This window comes from Triturus cristatus, chromosome 9, assembly GCF_964204655.1.
Source record: "Triturus cristatus chromosome 9, aTriCri1.1, whole genome shotgun sequence".
Lineage (NCBI taxonomy): Eukaryota > Metazoa > Chordata > Amphibia > Caudata > Salamandridae > Triturus > Triturus cristatus.
In genome coordinates this window covers 580,838,116-580,858,545 of record NC_140592.1, presented here as the reverse complement: position 1 = coordinate 580,858,545, position 20,430 = coordinate 580,838,116, and the positions used below count along the sequence as shown (strand labels likewise).

The 20,430-nt window shown below is 43.4% G+C and overlaps 1 protein-coding gene across 1 annotated transcript in view; it reads left to right on the top strand.

The window, feature by feature from the left end:
* Positions 1-20,430, top strand: part of LOC146798345 (radial spoke head protein 6 homolog A-like) — a 199,591-nt gene that overhangs the window by 109,402 nt on the left and 69,759 nt on the right. The window contains exon 4 of the mRNA XM_085625608.1: positions 17,037-17,184. Within this exon, the coding sequence (XP_085481734.1) occupies positions 17,037-17,184 (148 nt within the window). The remainder of the gene's footprint in view (positions 1-17,036; positions 17,185-20,430) is intronic.

Here is a 20,430-nt window from a genome sequence, read left to right as displayed (position 1 = left end):
CCAGTAAGCGCCACAGAGCTGCGTTGCAGAGAGGTGTAAAAAGTGGCACGGCCTGCACCACCTCTCTGCAACGCAGAGCAGTGGTGCTTACTGGAAGCACCTGGTGGGCTAGTTGGACCCCAGGGTCCCTCAGGATTGAAAGGGAATTATTTCCCCAACAGAAAAACGCGCCACAGGGCCTGTGGGCGTTCTGAGTTGAGAGATTAAGTCCCCTTGAATCCTATGGGTCCCTAGGGTCAAACTAGCCCACTAGGTACCTCCAGTAAGCGCCACAGAGCTGCGTTGCATGGAGGTGTAAAAAGGGGCGTGGCCTCAGAACACGTGTCTGCAACGCAGCTCCCTGGCGCATACTGGAGATACCTGTTGGGCTAGTTGGCCCTCAGGGACCCTCAGTATTGAAGGGGAATTAATTCCTCAACTTACAACTGGCCAGGGGGCGCGTTTGCAGAGTGCTGCAAGGAGGGGGCGTGGGCTCCGGCGCGATGCCGGTCTTTTATTTATTTATTTTTAAGAAGGAGGGCTGTGTGGCCCCCTTTCTTTTTCTAATTCATTAGCCCCGGGGACCCAAACCCCCAGGTCATGGCCTTTTATTTATTTTCTTATTCTTTAGGAGGGGGGCTGTGTTGCCCCCCTCCTCAGGCCACTTATGGTTCGGGACCCCATCCCCCGGGGCCAGCCTTTGTTTTTTATTTTTTTACAAAAATAATTATTTTTAGAAACACCTAGGACATGCTGGACAAACCGTATGTACCTATCACCATGACGATTTGCATGATATTCATTAAAAGGCGACTATGCATACAATGAATCCACGTAGAATGTATTCACACCGCTAGTGAAGCTCTGACATGTCTGACACCCTACCGTGCCTAATCCCGGCGCCCCCGCTGGTGGGTACTCTCCAAGTAGACACCCTTGTCGTTTATTTATACAAACATGGGTAGCTATTGACGGGCACATTTAATACACATGCACACCAAGCCATTCAAAGGGGATTCGACAAAAATTAGACCAAACTATGCAAGAAACCCCCTCACGGTTAATAAAACACACATCCACCGTCGGATGTGTAATACTTTTTATTTTACTCTCTGGAAAGGAGACAAACCTCACTTGAGAGTCACAGCGTGCTCCTGGCTGAGCCCAATGCTGTGTTACACCCACTAGTGCCCGCCGAGTGCCACACACCTCTGTGTTGTATTCCACCAGCTAGTGCGTATGCTATGACACTCTCTAGCCCATGTGCACTGTAACACCACCCCGTGAATATGTCATGCCACACTTGCCTTCGCACAGGTTATATTGCCCCATCTAACGTGCCTTCCTCGATGCCTATGTTATAAAGCACAGCGCTATGCCATACATATTACAATCTGGGATCCATATCTTTGTCACAGTGCATATGCAATGTTACACTACCCAGCACATATTTTATATTACAACTTTAGAGACTACTTAGGTTACACAACACTGCCCTGTGCATATTACACTCCAAGGCGCATATCACATAGCAAGCGCTAGTGCCTGTGCTATCTTGCGCTCTCCAATGAATCTGTCATTGCGCACAATGTATTGCATATTATATTTCACGCCCGGTTCATCTTATATCACACTTTTTGGTGCATAGTTTATACCAGATACTATATCTAGTTTTCATTTTCAATCGTGCTCTCAGGACTATGTTCTATATAACACTGCGTCCACCTACCCTTTTCGCGGGCATTACATTTTGCGATGGGGGGTGGAGGGTCAGGGGATGTTTCTGCCAAGTGAGCCCGGAGTCACAGTCCCAAACGTCCTCTTCTTCCTGAATAAAAGTGAGATTATGCTGCATACTTGTTCATATTTTAAGTAGTTCGCACAGACACACATTTTAAAAACAATAAAGTTCCTAATACCTACCTTCTATGAACAGTTAGCTTGCTGGCCCATCCACCTCCTCCCTATCCTCTTTTGTCTGAATCCATGGACTAGCCTCCTCCCTCCTGCCATGCATGGTCTGATGTGCTGCCACTGCCCTGCATTTAGCATGATGTACCAGTCCACTCATCCTGCCCTCCATTGCCCAATTCTATGGCCCATCATTGACCTCCTGCTTAGCCTCTGTGCTTTGCTTGCTGCCCCTATTCTCCTTCCCCCTGCCCTCTGATGTCTTTGTGCATGGCCCTGCTCCATCCTTTTTGACCACCATGTTCCATGGACCTGCCACTCCTATCTACTCTGAGTGTTCTGTTGAGCTGCCACTCCCTTACCACCTGCCTAGCATTGTCAGATGACTGTAACCTGTCCCTGCCACCTCCACCCTGCCTGTCCACATGCCATGCCCCTATCCCCTTCCTCCTGTCCTCCATGGTCCATTTTACTGCCACACCCTTCTGCCCTCCCTGGTCTGTTGTGCTGCAACTGCTCCTCCTGCCTGCCCCGCGCTGTCTGTTGTGAGGCCCCTTCCCCTGAACTCTCTTGTCTGTGCCCAGGTCCTGACCCTCCCTTCTATCCTCCATGGTCCTTTGTGCATGCCCCTGCACCCTCCTTCTTGCCCATCATAGCCATTGTGCTGCCACTAACCCTCCCGCTTGCCATGCATGGTCTTCTGTGCTGCCATGGCCCCTCCCACCTTCCCTGTGTGGCCAGCTAGCTGCTCCTGACCCCCTCCCACCTTCCCTCCATGGTCTGTGTGTATGCCATCATAGTCTCACTGATGCTCTCCATGGTGTGTCTTGTTTCTAGTGCCCATCCTGCCTGACCTCCATGGTCATCTTGCTGCTCCTGCCCTGCCCCCTTGCCCCCAGCCCTCTGTTTCCATGTGCAGACCCCTATTCCCTCCCTCCTGGCTTGTCGGTTCCATTGTAATGCCCCTGATCCATCCCTCCTGCCCTTTATGGTCTGTTATGCTGCAGCTTTCTCTCCTGTCTGTCCATTATGGTCAGCTAGCTACCATTGCCTCTTTCCCCTCTGTTGTCTGTTGTCCATGTGCATGGTCCTGTCCCCTCCCTATTGCTTTCTATGGATTGTTGTGCTGCACTCCCATCCCCCATGCCCTGTGTGGTGTATTGTGCTGCTGCAAACCCTGATGCCTGCCCTGTAGGGTCAGTTTGGTGCACCTCTCAATGTCCCTCCTGTCCTCTGTTATCCGAGTCCATGTCCCTACCCCAATTCCTCCTGCCTACCATGATCCAATGTACCATACTTGCAAACATTTTGAACTTGGTAAGAGGGAGATTTTGAAATAAAACTGGGGTACTGATTTTCCCCTTTGAGTTACATTGAAAAAGAGAAAATTGTAGACAGGAAACAGATCAAGTAAAGCCCATTTGAGCTTAAAAACATTGGACGTTTCCTGGCTGAAACGGGTCTGTTGGCATGTATGGTTGTATGACCACTGCCTCTTCCTTCTGCCCGCAATGGTCTATTATATTGCCACAGCCTCTCTTGCCAGTCCTGTATTGTTGGTTTGTTGCCCCTGCCCCCCTTTCCACTGCCCTCCATAGTCTGTTGTGCTGCCACTGCCCTTCCTGCCTGCCTAGTGTGGTCAAATTGTTGCCTCTGCACTCTCCTACCTGCCTTCAATTTTCAGAGTCCGTGCCCCTGGCCTCTGCCTCTCAACAGTATCCTAATGAACAACTAGATTGCTAACATTCTATATTTATTACAAAAGTGTGGAATGCCTGACGTCATCTTGATGTAATCAAAACTGTAATGCCTAGAGCATTTCCTTTAGAAATTACATATATGAGAGGGTCTTATTTGCATCAAAATTATGGTTAGTGCTCTAAAAAACTAAAATGAGGACATATTTTCTGAGTTTTCAAATAGCGACAAAGAACTTTTAAATTATTTGTAATCTTAGTTTTTTTATCCAGTTGACCACTTGATTAAATGTTGCATCCAAGGGGAGAGGGTGTGGTGTTACTTCCAGAGCTGCAGACTTTGCAACTGGGGACACAGGTTGGAGTTTCTGCTTCAGCTCAACATTCTGTGATTCTAGTCAAATCACTTAATTTCCCCATGTCTACAACCAAAATGAATTTGATCTTGTGTGATGTAACCAATGTTCATGTAAAGCACTCCAATACCTGACAAGTCTGCACTATATAAAACTGCAAATATACAAAAAATAAATGTTTTGCACACTTCTGTCATTGGGCTACATCTGGGTGATATTTGGGCTACATTTGGGCTCTTTTGTCTCTGGTGGCCATTTTAGGAGATTTATTTGTTATGAAGTTTCCTAATTTCCTCATTTACTGCAGTGTCCTCAGTAGGAAATGCTTTCAGTGTTTTACTTTGATTCCATCAAGAAGGTATTCAGATATGTCACACATTTGCCATAAATTCTGAATGTTAGCACTCTAGTTGCTCATTAGATCACTGTAGTAAAGCTACTGCTCACCACGGAAGTCTGCTGCTAGTATTAGAAGTGCATGTTTCAGTCTGCATATCAGAATTTTTTAATGAAATAGAAGAGGATTTGAGAAGTCACTCAAAATGTGCCCTAATTTTTCTTTCTTCAGCACTAATCATAATTTCTATGGCAAAATGAACCCCCTCATTGTGTTCCTTTTTAAATTAAATGTTTTAAGTGTTACCAGTTTATTCCAATCAAGATGTCTTCAGGTGTGCCATACTTTTGTCATAAGTAAGACAGTAAGCGCTCTAGTTGTTCTTAAGAACACTCTGGGACATTCTGTCATTGGGCTATACTTGGGCTACATCTGGGTGATATTTGGGCTCTTTTGTCTCTGGTGGCCATCTTGGGAGATTTATTTGTTATGAAGTTTCCTAATTTCCTCATTTACTGCAGTCTCCTCAGTAGGAAATACTTTCAGTTTTTTACTTTGATTCCATCAAGAAGGCATTCAGATGTGTCACACATTTTCCATAAATTCTGAATGTTAGCACTCTAGTTGCTCATTAGATCACTGTAGTAAAGCTACTGCTCACCAGGCAAGTCTGCTGCTGGTATTCAAAGTGCATGTTTCAGTCTGCATGTCAGAATGTTTTTATGAAATAAAAGAGGATTTCAGAAGTCAAAATGTGCCCTAGTTTTTCTTTCTGCAGCACTAATCCTAATTTATATGGCAAAATGAACCCCCTCATTTTGTTCCTTTGTAAATTAAATGTTTTAAGTGTTACCACTTTATTCCAATCAAGATGGCTTCAGGTGTGCCATACTTTTGTCATAAATAAGACTGTTAGCGCTCTAGTTGTTCTTTAGAGCACTCTGGGAAGCTGCAGTAGAACACAAAGAAATCAACTGACAGTCTCTGCCCTTGTTGGATGTACATGTTTTACTGAGAATGTCAGACTTCATTCTTACATGACTGAGAAAGATAATGTGAATTTACAGAAAATATGCTCTCAGTTTAGCTTATAGATCACCTTCCAAACCTCTGTGGGAAAAGTGTGAGAAAAGTTTTCTCTCAAACATGGTTCGTGATATCACAGCAGAAGTCTTTTTCACATGGTAAAATCACCTTAGAACACACCACAATTCCTAAAATGAGTATGGTACCATCAACAAATGATTTATAATGTAACTAAAGTCTTAAAACCTTCTATTATCTGCAATGCTTTTTAATGAGGCGCTATTATGTATATTGGTCGCAAGATGGCTGCCAACACTTCTTGGATGAAGTACTGACAGCCAATCAGATCTCACGATGAGATGTGTGGTTAGGCTCCGCCCAGATACGTATGTGATTTTACTTTTGATTTTCTCAGGAACTACTGAACAGATTTACACCATATATGCAAAAGGCACATGCCTGACCTGAGGACTACCTCTTTGCCAAATTTCAAGTAATTATGTTCAGCCGTTCGGGCTGTACCTTGGACTAAAGGTCCCTATGGAAAATTGGATGGGGAAAACGCGTTTTGGGACCCCCTTTTTTCTCAGCCCCCGCTTGACGAATCCCCCCGAGACTTTCAGGGTAGGAGCGGAGCGGAGCGCCCCACCTATTTTGAAAATTTCGCGAGGATTCGTCAACCGGCGCCAAAGTTATTCCAAATAGAATGTTGCGGATTTCCTATGGAAACACGGTCCTAACTATAACTATCTACTGGCGACCGCCAGTAGATTATATATATATATATATTCACAGAAAAAACCATAGGTTTCAGGGGTGTTATAGTTAGCTGCCCATTTCACTCGTACACAACCATAGAAATTCCTCTGTTATAGTTAGTTCTGCTAACTATAACTCACGCGCCCGCAATGCACTGCTGATGATGTCACATATTGCATCATTCATGACATGGTCAGTGACATCACTGATGACATCACTGATGACATCTCAAATGACATCACTGATGACATCATCCACTGAATGTGGTTTATTTTGAAATTTAAATATGTATTATATATATACCAATCTGTATTGAAGATTGAGTGGATATATAACTGTCTGGATGGAAGATTTAGTAGCTGTCTGACTGTCTTTTTAAGTGAGTAATTAAAAGTGTCTCACTTAATACATGGATTAGTAACTAAACTATGTGAATGTGTGCAGCACTGTCTCTGTTGTTGTATAACATGCTGCCTCAGTTGGTCACTAACTACATGAGTGTGTATATTAGTTATTGATTAGTTGGGTGAGTATTTATATGGGACACTGAGTTTGTGTGTGGTTGGATGAGGTGTGTGTAACTCTATGCATAGATGTGTGAATGGTTGATTGACTAGGTGTATAGGTTTAAGAGTGCATGTGGAAACAGTTGTTTGGGTGACTGAGTGTATTTATTTGTGTGTTGGTGAGCGAATATATGTTTTAGTTGTACATCTTCAACAAAGTGAAAAAATAAAAGGCATTGTATGTGAGAGTTGGTGTATATAAATAAGTTTGTGTAAGAGTCAGTGATTGTGAGAGTAAATATATGAATGAGTGTATAATTGTAATGGTGCTTTTTTAACATATTAACGATGAGTTACTATGTGTTTGAATAAATGAGGTGTCGTTGGATAATTGTGTAAGTGAGTAAATTTAAGTGCGATACATTTTTTCATGAGTGAGTAGGATGACTACATAACCGACTAAGATGACTGCTGATGTGTCAATGTCTATATATGTGTATAAGTGCATTTGATAGTGTTCTATTAATTAATGACTGCATGTATAGATGATTCTGTTGTTGAATGGGTAGTTGTGTGTGTAGACTTAGGAATCAGTGAGTGGGTATGTAGTAACTGGTATTGGTGTGTCAATGGTTTCAAATATGGTACTCTGTATTTTACAGTGAGTGATGAAAGGTTATACTAGTGTATGATGTGGTGTATCGGATTGTCAAGTGGATGATGTCATCAGTGATGTCATTTGAGATGTCATCAGTGATGTCATCAGTGATGTCACTGACCATGTCATGAATGATGCAATATGTGACATCATCAGCAGTGCATTGCGGGCGCATGAGTTATAGTTAGCAGAACTAACTATAACGGAGGAATTTTTATGGTTTTGTACGAGTGAAATGGGCAGCTAACTATAACACCCCTGAAACCTATGGTTTTTTCTGTGAATTTATAAGGTTTTTTAAATGCTAATTTCTAACTATAACGTCTCTGAAACCTATGTTTTTTTTCAGTGAATTTCAAAGGTTTTTTAAATGCTAACTTTTAAGTGTGATAGTAGTTATATCTATTTTTTTGTACTGATTTTCTACAGTTTTTTAACTGTTTATTTATAAATATTTTATTCATTAAATAACATATATTTTTCTGAAAATTGCAAAAAAACACTTTTTAATTAAAACTGAAATATTGATTAATTTTCTTGTTTTCATTTTTTATTTTAATATATTTATATCATTTTCTTAATTTTTTTCGCAGTCGCGCACTCAAAGTGTCCACATCACGGTGGGTGCGTGCATTCTAGCCGCCATTTTAGAAAAGTCATGAAGGATCCGCGTATGGTGTGCAACGGCTGCGTGTTTTTCAGTTACATCATATACATTTAATATCACGTGATAGGCGCGATTGGTATGCGACCAGTCTGCGACTCCTGCGCATTCGCGACACATGCGCATTACGGCACGAGATGTTTGTGCGCTTGCGGGTCCCGCGTGAATCATATACGTGCTGGAGCGCGCTGGGTGCGCGACTCCCGCAAAAAAAAATTATGTTCCAAAATTATATGTATGTGTCTTTAATACACATATTAAGGCAAGAGATTATGTAAGATATTCATCAAAATAATATATTTGTACTTATAAGAAACTTATATTATTTTTAAATATATTTTCGCGAAGTCGGGTGCGTGCGTCGTGAGTGCAGAAAACCAGGTCAGCAGAGCTGCTGTAGAGCCAGAGAACCAGGTCAGCAGAGCTGCTTTAGAGGGAGAGAACCAGGTCAGCAGAGCTGCTTTAGAGTCAGAGAACCAGGTCAGCAGAGCTGCTGTAGAGCCAGAGAAACCAGGTCAGCAGAGCTGCTTTAGAGGGAGAGAACCAGGTCAGCAGAGCTGCTGTAGAGCCAGAGAAACCAGGTCAGCAGAGCTGCTTTAGAGGGAGAGAACCAGGTCAGCAGTGCTGCTTTAGAGCCAGAGAACCAGGCCAGCAGAGCTGCTTTAGAGCCAAAGAACCAGGTTAGCAGAGCTGCTTTAGAGCCAGAGAACCAGGTCAGCAGAGCTACTCTAGAGCCAGAGAACCAAATCAGCAGAGCTGCTTTAGAGCCATAGAACCAGGTCAGCAGAGCTGCTTTGGAGCCAGAGAACCAGGTCAGTAGAGCTGCTCTAGAGCCAGAGAACCAGGTCAGCAGAGCTGCTGCAGAGCCAGAGAAACCAGGTCAGTAGAGCTGCTTTAGAGGGAGAGAACCAGGTCAGCAGAGCTTCTATAGAGCCAGAGAACCATGTCAGCAGAACTGTTTCAGAGCCATAGAACTGGGTCAACGGAGCTGCTTTAGAGCCAGAGAACCAGGTCTGCAGAGCTGTTGTAGAGCCAGAGAACTAGATCAGCAGAGCTGCTCTGTAGCATAAGAACTAGGTCAGCAGAGCTGCTCTAGAGCCAGAGAACCAGGTCAGCAGACCTGCTGTAGAGCCAGTGAAAACAGGTCAGCAGAGCTGCTTTAGAGAGAGAACCAGGTCAGCAGAGCTGTTTTAGAGCCAGAGAACCAGGTCAGCAGAGCTGCTCTAGCTGACACTGACTGACTGACAGTGACTGACACTGATTGACACTGACTGACACTGATTGACTGACACTGACAGACTGACTGACACTGACTGACTGACATTGACTGACACTGACTGACTACTCTCTACTACTCTACTACTGACTCTCTACTACTCTCTACTACTCTCTACTACTCTCTCTCTACTACTCACTCTCTACTACTCACTCTCTACTACTCTCTACTACTCACTCTCTACTACTCTACTACTCTCTACTACTCACTCTCTACTACTCACTCTCAACTACTCACTCTCTACTACTCTACTACTCACTCGCTACTACTCTCTACTACTCACTCTCTACTACTCACTCTACTACTCTCTACTACTCACTCTCTACTACTCTCGACTATTCACTCTCTACTTCTCACTCTCTACTACTCACTCTACTACTTTCTACTACTCTCTACCACTCACTCTCTACTACTCTACTACTCACTCTCTACTACTCTCTACTACTCACTCGCTACTACTCTCTACTACTCACTCTCCACTACTCACTCTCCACTACTCACTCTCTACTACTCACTCTCTGCTACTCACTCTCTACTACTCTACTACTCTCTACTACTCGCTCTACTACACACTCTCTACTTTTCTCTACTACTCACTCTACTACTCTCTCCTACTCTCTACCACTCACTCTCTACTACTCTACTACTCACTCTCTACTACTCTCTCTCTACTACTCTCTCTCTACTACTCACTCTGCACTACTCTCTACTACTCACTCTGTACTACTCACTCTCTACTACTCTCTACTGCTCACTCTCCACTACTGATTCTCTACTACTCGCTCTCAACTACTCTCTACTACTCACTCTACTACTCACTCTCTACTACTTGCTCTCTGCTACTCGCTCTCTACTACTCTCTAGTACTCAGTCTAATACTCACTCTCTACTACTCACTCTCTACTACGCTCTCTACTACTCACTCTCTACTACTCACTCTCTACTACTCACTCTCTACTACTTGCTCTCTGCTACTCGCTCTCTACTACTCTCTAGTACTCAGTCTAATACTCACTCTCTACTACTCACTCTCTACTACTCACGCTCAACTACTCTCTCTACTACTCACTCTCTACTACTCACTCTCTACTACTCACTCTCTACTACTCTCTACTACTCACTCACTCTCTACTACTCACTCACTCTCTACTACTCTCTACTACTCACTCTCTACTACTCACTCTCTACTACTCTCTCTACCACTCTCTACTACTCACTCTATACTACTCTCTACTACTCACTCTCTACTACTTTCTCTACTACTCTCTACTACTCACTCTGCCACTCACTCTCTACTACTCTCTACAACTCACTCTCTACTACTCTACAACTCACTCTCTACAACTCACTCTACTACTCTACTACTCTCTCTCTACTACTCACTCTCTACTACTCTCTCTCTACTACTCTCTACTACTCACTCTACTACTCTCTACTACTCACTCTCTACTACTCACTCTCTACTACTCTCTCTACTACTCACTCTCTACTACTCACTCTCTACTACTCACTCTCTACTATTCACTCTCTACTATTCACTCTCTACTACTCACTCTCCACTACTCACTCTCTACTACTTGCTCTCTACTACTCTCTCTGCTACTCACTCTCAGCTACTCTCTCTGCTACTCACTCTCTACTACTCACTCTCTACTACTCACTCTCTACTACTCTCTACTGCTCACTCTCCACTACTGATTCTCTACTACTCGCTCTCAACTACTCTATACTACTCACTCTACTACTCACTCTCTACTACTCTCTCTACTAATCACTCTCTACTACACACTCTCTACTACTTGCTCTCTGCTACTCGCTCTCTACTACTCTCTAGTACTCACTCTAATACTCACTCTCTACTACTCACTCTCTACTACTCCACTACTCTCTACTACTCACTCTCTACTACTCACTCTCTACTACTCTCTACTACTCACTCTCTACTACTCACTCTCTACTACTCTCTCTACCACTCTCTACTACTCACTCTCTACTACTCACTCTCTACTACTCTCTCTACTACTCTCTACTACTCACTCTGCTACTCACTCTCTACTACTCTCTACTACTCCCTCTCTACTACTCTCTACTACTTTCTACTACTCACTCTACTACTCACTCTCTACTACTCTCTACTACTCACTCTCTAATACTCACTCTCTACTACTCACTCTCTACTACTCACTCTACTACTCTCTACTACTCACTCTCTGATACTTTCTCTACTACTCTCTACTACTCTCTACTACTCACTCTCTACTCTCTATTACTCGCTCTCTACCTCTCTACCTCTCTCTCTACTACTCTCTACCTCTCTACCTCTACCTCTCTACCTCTACACCTCTACCTCTCTGTACATGCACACATATGCACATATATATATGCATATGCATTTATATATATGTATTTGTGTATATATATATATATATATATATATATTACACACGCACCTTTCCGAAAATCACGAAAAGAAATCCAGGACACCCAAGGCTGCTGTTCACCAAGTTTTTAATCCAGGTAAGTGATAACCTTCACCAACGCGTTTCGCAATAAGCTTGTTCACGGTGTATAAACATATAAATATAATCTGCATATCTATATAAATATAAATTCATGCAAACATATACATATATGCATACATATGCATGGTATGTACATTAAAGTTTGAAAAACTCTAATACAAGCAAAGCTAAAAAGCCACCTAATTACAAACAGAATTGCTTTAACTTAACGAGGGCGAGACCTATTGCATTTTCAATGCTTGTTTACTTTGATTCCATCAAGAAGGCATTCAGATGTGTCACACATTTTCCATAAATTCTGAATGGTAGCACTCTAGTTGCTCATTAGATCACTGTAGTAAAGCTACTGCTCACCAGGGAAGTCTGTGCTGGTATTGAAAGTGCATGTTTCAGTCTGCATGTCAGAATTTTTAATGAAATAGAAGAGGACTTGAGAAGTCACTCAAAATGTGACCTAATTTTTCTTTTTTCCTCACTAATCATAATTTCTATGGCAAAATGAACCTCCTCATTGTGTTCCTTTTAAATTAAACTACTCACTCTCTACTACTCACTCGCTACTACTTTCTACTACTCACTCTCTACTACTCACTTTCTACTACTCTCTACTACTCTACTACTCTCTACTACTCTACTACTCTCTACTACTACTCTCTACTACTCACTCTCTACTACTCATTCTCTACTACTCTCTACCACTCACTCTCTACTACTCACTCTCTACTACTCCCTACTACTCTCTCTCTCTAGTACTCTCTCTAGTACTCCCTCTCTACTACTCACTCTACTACTCTCTACTACTCATTCTCTACTACTCTACTACTCTCTACTACTCTCTACTACTCACTCCATACTACTCACTCTCACCTACTCACTCTACTACTCTCTCTACTACTCACTCTCTACTACTCACTCTACTACTCTCTACCACTCACTCTCTACTACTCTACTACTCTCGACTACTCTCTCTCTACTACTCACTCTCTACTACTCACTCTCTACTACTCACTCTCTACTACTCACTCTCTACTACTCACTCTCTCTACTACTCTCTCTACCACTCTCTACTACTCACTCTCTACTACTCTCTCTCTACTACTCTCTACTACTCACTCTGCTACTACTCTCTACTACTCACTCTCTACTACTCACTCTCTACTACTCTACTACTCACTCTCTACTACTCTCTCTCTACTAATCTCTACTACTCACTCTCTACTACTGACTCTACTACTCACTCTACTATTCATTCTCTACTACTCACTTCCTACTACTCGCTCTCTACTACTCACTCTCCACTACTCACTCTCCACTACTCACTCTCTACTACTCGCTCTCTACTACTCTCTACTACTCACTCTCTACTACTCTTTACTACTCGCTCTACTACTCCCTCTCTACTACTCCCTCTCTACTACTCACTTTCTACTACTCACTCTGTACTACTCTCTACTACTCACTCTGTACTACTCACTCTGTACTACTCACTCTCTGCTGCTCACTCTCCACTACTGATTCTCTACTACTCGCTCTCAACTACTCTCTACTACTCACTCTACTACTCACTCTCTATTACTCTCTCTACTACTCACTCTCTACTACTCACTCTCTACTACACACTCTCTACTACTTGCTCTCTGCTACTCGCTCTCTACTACTCTCTAGTACTCACTCTAATACTCACTCTCTACTACTCACTCTCTACTACTCTCTACTACTCTCTCTCTACTACTCACTCTCTACTACTCACTCTCTACTACTCTCTACTACTCACTCTCTACTACTCTCTACTACTCACTCTACCACTCTCTACTACTCACTCTCTACTACTCTCTACTACTCACTCTCTACTACTCACTCTCTACTACTGTCTACTACTCCCTCTACTACTCACGCTCTACTACTCTCTACTACTCTCTACTTCTCACTCTCTACTACTCACTCTACTACTCTCTCCTACTCACTCTCTGCTACTCTCTCTACTACTCTCTACTACTCTCTCTCTACTCTCTAATACTCATCCTCTACTCTCTACCTCTCTACCTTTCTCCACCTCTCTCTCTACTACTCTCTACCTCTACCTCTCTACCTCTACGTCTCTACCTCTAGACCTCTACACCTCTACCTCTCTCTACCTCTCTCTACCTCTCTCTACCTCTCTACACGCACACATATGCACATATATGCATATGCATTTATATATATGTATGTGTATATATATACATACATATATAAACATATATATAATCTGCATATCTATATAAATACAAATATAAATGCATGCATACATATACATATATGCATGTTATGTACATGAAATTTTGAAAAACACTAATAAATGCAAAGCTAAAAAGCCACCTAATTACAAACAGAATTGTTTTAACTTAAACGAGGGCGAGACCTATTGCATTTTCAATGCTTGTTTACTTTGGTTCCATCAAGAAGGCATTCAGATGTGACACATTTGCCATAAATTCTGAATGGTAGCACTCTAGTTCCTCATTAGATCACTGTAGTAAAGCTACTGCTCACCAGGGAAGTCTGCTGCTGGTATTCAAAGTGCATGTTTCAGTCTGCATGTCAGAATTCTTTAATGAAATAGAAGAGAATTTGAGAAGTCATTCAAAATGTGCCCTAATGTTTCTTTCTGCAGCACTAATCATACATTCTATGGCAAAATGAACCCTCTCATTTTGTTCCTTTTTAAATGAAATGTTTTAAGAGTTACCACTTTATTCCAATCAAGATGGCTTCAGTTGTGCCATACGTTTATCATAAGTAGGAGTGGTAGCGCTCTAGTTGTTCTTTGGAACACTCTGGGAAGCTGCAGTAGAACACAAAGGAATCAACTGACAGTCTCTGCCCTTGTTGGATGTACATGTTTTACTGAGAATGTCAGACTTCATTCTCACATGACTGAGAAAGATAATGTGAATTTACAGAAACTATGCTCTCAGTTTAGCTTATAGATCACCTTCCAAACCTCTGTGGGAAAAGCATGAAAAAATAGTTTTCTCTCAAACATGATTCATGATATCCCAGCAGAAGGCTTTTTCACATGGTAAAATCACCTTAGAACATACCACAATTCCTAAAATGAGCATGGTACCATCAACAAATGATTTATAATGTAACTAAAGTCTTAAAACCTTCTATTAACTGCAATGCTTTTTAATGAGGTGCTATCATGTATATTGGTCCCAAGATGGCTGCCAACACTTCTTGGATGAAGTACTACTGACAGCCAATCAGATCTCACGATGAGATGTGTGGTTAGGCTCCGCCCAGATATATCTATCTTTTTTACTCTAATTTTCTCAGGAACTACTGAACGGATTTACACCATTTAAGCAAAAGGCACGAGTCTGAACTGAGGATAACCTCTTTGCCAAATTTGGTGTAATTCCGTTCAGCAGTTCGGGCTGTAGCTGCGTCAACAGGTCCTATGGGAAAATGCATGGGGAAAACGCGTTTTGGGACCTCCCTTTTTTCTCTGCCCCCGCTTGACGAATCACCGTGAAATTTTCAGGATAGGAGCGACCCGGAGCTAGCCAAAAGTTTGGAAGATTTTGCGAAGATTCGTCAATCGGCGCCAACATTATTCCAAATAGAATGTTGCGGATTTCCTATCGAAATTAGGTCCTAACTATAACTACCTACTGGCGACTGCCAGTAGGTAATATATATATATGAAGAGGTCTACTTACCTGATTGGCCCATTGGAGGGCCGATTTGACTAAATGTATGCAGGTGTGGGTAGCTGCAGTGGCGTCTCACCAGGAAGAAGGGATAAGCCCGAAACGCGTCGTGAACTTGGCGCCACTATTATGCTTTTATTAACTTCCCGTGACATCAGCAGTTTTCCCGGAATAAAGGTTTCCTCAAACCGACGCTGGCTCGAGTGCGCTTCTGTGCATGGACACACTGTTTTCTTGGAGATATATATATATATATATATACATATATACACGCTCACTCCCTTCTCCTCTATGGTCTCGAGAAAGACAAATTTAAATTTAATCCCCTAAAGGCATGAATATAGGGGAACAGTTAGCAATCCATCTAGAGGATTAAATTTAAATTTGATTAATGATTGTACAATGTAACTATGATGTCAGATTTGTGTACCTTTTTTATGGTCTTTTATGATTTTAGGAATGACACCAATTGTAAATTTAAGCCGATACACGGCATAATTTGAAGGACTTTGGTTCGGGAACCTTAGCCGATACACGGCATAATTTAGGAATTGTTTTTTATCCCGATAAAATTGTGTGTTATTGGATTTCAATTTTAATTCTGGATATGGAATAATTACGAGATTTGCACACATTTAGATGAGATTACAGAGTATGTAGTCTTGGTAGCTTAGCAATGTATACAACTTTTGCTTTAGTTACAGGGATTTAACTTGCCAATATACACTCCAATATGACGCCTGATTTTGTAAGTAGGATGGTCCTTCTTTGGTTTCCAATGAGAAATGCATCATGTGACCTTATACGTGTATTTTAAAAGTTTGCCGCATTTCTGCGTGTAACTTCTAAACATTTGACTAAGGCGTAAGCCGAAACGCGTCATGTTGACTGTAGATTGTATGAATTAAAGCAACTTTGGAAAAGGCAAAGACCTCTGTGAGTGCTTTCTCGAGACAGAGGAGAAGGGAGTGAGCGTGCACATTGTACGCGGATGCACCTCCGCGTTATGAGCACCCGTCCACAAGTGCGCTGGTTTTAGGTGAAGTTGGAGCAAGAATATATATATATATATGTATGTGTATATAGATATATATATATATATATATATATATATATATATATATAGTGTGTGCGTGTATAATGTGTGCATTAAAAATATTACTTACCAACTAAACTGCGATGTAAACATACTACGTTGTGAAAGCTTATGTTGTTAACCTGCAGTAACGGATAGCATTCTAATAACTGACATTCACACAGCCATCTTGGGAGCTGGCTCTCTTACTCCACCCCCCTGTAGCATAATATATGTGCAGGAATTGCACATTTCCATATGGAGAACCAGTGTTTTTCCTCAGTAATTGTAACATAACGTTTCAGGCACGGTCCACTTAGGCAATTTGTCTTTGCAATAAACCATTTTTCTCGGCTGTCATAAAAAATAATTAATTTGAGTTTTCAAAGGTGGATGATAACCAGCAGATACAATATGGTGTGTGGAGCATGATGTTTTTCAACTGAATTTTGAGGTGTTATTGTCATCCTTTGCCGTGTATATGTATGAGGATACACAAGATAGAGGATGAGTTGCAATAGTAAATTAAGGTGTTCCAGCTTCTGCCTAACATTCCCTCATGCTGTTTGTAGGGCCGCTGTGTCTGGGTCAACACTGCCCAGAAATCTGAAGAGGAGATGGAAGAAGAGGAGGGTGAGGAAGAAGAGAAAGGGGAAGAGCCTGATGAACCACAGCCAGAAGTGGGACCTCCTCTGCTGACCCCTCTTTCTGAGGATGCAGGTACAAAATCCTCTGGCCTCTTTCTCAGAGCATGTGTATATTACATTTGATAGTCCTTCTCTCGGGCAATGTAAATTCTCTCTCCAGGTCTTTTTTCTGTGTGAATATGTAAAGGCCTATCTAACAGCATGCTTGCTTCAGAGTATACCTTATCCACTAGCTTCTTCGAGGATGATGGTACCCCAAGTGTGCTGATTTTTCTTTGAGGATGTGTTCACCACTCTAAATGACTGAATGAATGATGAACATCTAAAGCTTATGGTTACCCAACAGGATGCTTAGCTAAAAGACAGAAAAAATATTCACGGCCCTCCAATGGGAGAAAGCTGCACCTGCCTAACGCCAGCCGCTTCTGCCGCCTACACAGACAGGAAAGCAGCCCTAGGGCCTCACCTGCATTCCATCGCACACTGAAGCTGACCAAGACACCTTGTCTCCCAAGTCTCCTGAACCTGTTCTGCCCAGCTCCGTCCAGCTAGCTCGCTGCGACCCCAGGGAGTCAATCGGGGCATTGAAAAGCTGGGAGCCGAGAGCTGGGAACTTTCGTTGTGGCTCCAATCCTCTGATCCTCGGGCGCTGGAGTGTGTGATGTCAACACGTATTGGTTCAGATCATAGACATGTTTCCAGAGTGTTTGAACCTAAAAGAAATACATTGGCCTATAGAACAAGTATTGTTAAATGCATTAGGTTTCACTCAAAGTGATTAATAATAATCTGTTTTTTGTTGTAAGTTGTAGCTTGCCGAGTAGTTGTGCAATAATAGTTATAGAAAGTCTGTTAAAGTGTTAGGACTTGTTTATGTACATAAAGGCAATATATTGTGCTGTTACTAGTGGTATAGTACGGGTAAGTAATAGCAAAACTTGGAAAAATGAAAGAGGGAAATAATGGAGCTAATTGATGTAATGGCAACATTATGTGTTTAGAGGAGTTCTGACACCTTTTGGGCCCGGTGCCGCTGCACCATTCAAATCATGCCCCTAGTGCCTGCAAGATAACTGCATTTGTGACTGCCTGTTTAGTTGTGAAATATAGCAATCTTTGGTGTTAAGAGGAGTTATGACAACTTTTGGCCCCAGTGCCGCTCTACCGTTCAAATATTCAAATCATTACCCTATTGCCTGTAAGGTAGCTACACTTGTGACTGCCTGTTTAGTAATAAATATTACAATATTTGGTCTTTAGAAGGGTGCCCAGAGCTCTTGGTCCTGGTGCTACTGCACCTGCATCACAATTTAAATCAAGACCCTACTGCCAGCTAAATAATTGCACTTGTGCCTGTCTTGTTTAGTAGTAAAATTTAGCAATAATCTGGGTTTAGCTGGGTCCCTAGAGCTTTTGGCGTCAGTGCCACTGCACCTACTGCATCATTCAAATGAAGTCCCTTTTATTAACTGCAAGATAACTGCAATTGTAACTGCCTTTCTGATGGATACATCTGCCAGTGGATTCCCCACCTTGTGAATATCCCTTGCGCCAGCAACATTCGGAAACTTTTGTAGCAGTCCACGCCGATGAGGCCGAAGACGACGTCACAGAGACACGGCTCCGCTCGCGACTCCGCTGACGTCACCGGCTCCATAAGAGGACCTCGTCGGCGTGATGACGTCAGTTCCCTTTTTTCCGCGCCGTCGAAGCCAACGGATTTCGGGAATCGCTGTTGTTAGCGTCGTTGATACTTTGTGTATTTTCATTGCTGTTTCCTGTCTTCTTTGAAGATGTCATCGAGGAAGTCTGGATTTAAGCCTTGCCGGGAGTGTGGCAAGCATATGTCCATCACTGACCCACATGAGGACTGTGTGTGGTGTTTATCCTCAGACCACGATGTGGATGGTTGTACCAGCTGCCATAAAATGAGCTCAAAAGCTTTGAAAGAACGGGAGGCAAAACTTTTTATTGCCAGGATGAAGAAGGAGAAGAGAGGGAGGAGGAAAACAAGATCGAGGTCTCGATCAAAGTCGAGGTCGGCTTCGAGGTCGACGTCGGGGCATGCTTCGAGAGCTAAGAAGCACAAGAAAAAGAGAAGGCATTCCTCTCGGCGTCATTCTGACAAGAGTACGGCGCCGAAGTCGAAGTCACCTGATCGGCGTCGAAGGGACTCCGTCTCTCCTTCTCCTGTGCCGGGTTCACCAGCTGGTCCTTCATCTCCAGTGGTCCCTTTGTCTCCGGCTTCGCCAGTTCCAGTCCGGACTCCGACGCCGGTCTCATCCCCGGCTCCGGCTCCGGCTCCATCTCCGGCCCCGGAAGAGCTTCAAGTCCCGGGTGAGCCTGCGACGCCGTTGAATCCACCGTCGGCGCCGGTTGGCCCGAGTCCGGTGGGGCCTGACCAGTATCCTGCCTTTCCTGGGCCAGGTCAGGATCCTTCGCATTATTTAAATGCGATGTATGGGGTATTTGCTCGTGCCATGTAAGCCCCTGGTGCACCTACGGGTCCGATGGGTCCTTTGGCTTTTAACTTGGGAGTGCCGCAGGTGTATCCTCAGGCTCCTTTTTACCCATTTTATCCGGCGACGCCGTCTTGGAATCCTCCGGCTCCGTGAACGTCGACGACGCTTCCATCCTCGCTGGCTCCGGCTCGACCTCGTTCGACGCCGAAGGCTCCGCTGGATCCACGTTCGACGCAGATGGCTCCACTGGCACCGGCGCCGTCGGAGTCGATTATGGCGCCGCCGACGCCGACGCCGAGGATTCGAATTCGCTCCAGGAGGGAGACTCAGAGGATTATTGAGGAGCAGAGATACCTTCAAGAGGAGGCGGAGGATGGAGAATTGGTAGAGTCGGATGAGGCTTTTGACGAGCTTAAGGAAGCTAGTGGCTTGGACCTTTCTCCTGAGTGGGAGATTACTCCGCCATCTGATGAGCCATCCAAGGATGTCGCACCCTACCATGCAGTCATAAGGAGAGCTGCGGAGTTGCTTGATCTCCAGCTTCCAACAACGGAGTTTAAGTCAAACATCTTGACTGAAGTCTTGCATTCTCCCACAGCGGTGTCAGAGCCTTTGCTTCCATTTAATGAGGCCATTGTGGAGCCTGTATTGGAGGTGTGGCGCAAACCTTTTTCTGCTCCTGCGGTTTCAAAGACGATCGCAAGGAGATACAGAGTGGCCCCAGGAGATCCTGAATTTTTGTCGTCCCATCCGTCACCAGAGAGTCTGGTGATTCAAGCGGCTTGTTCTGGGAAGTCTAAAGGTGCTTTTCCACAGGTCCCTGGGGACAGAGAGGCAAAAAGGCTGGATCAATCGGC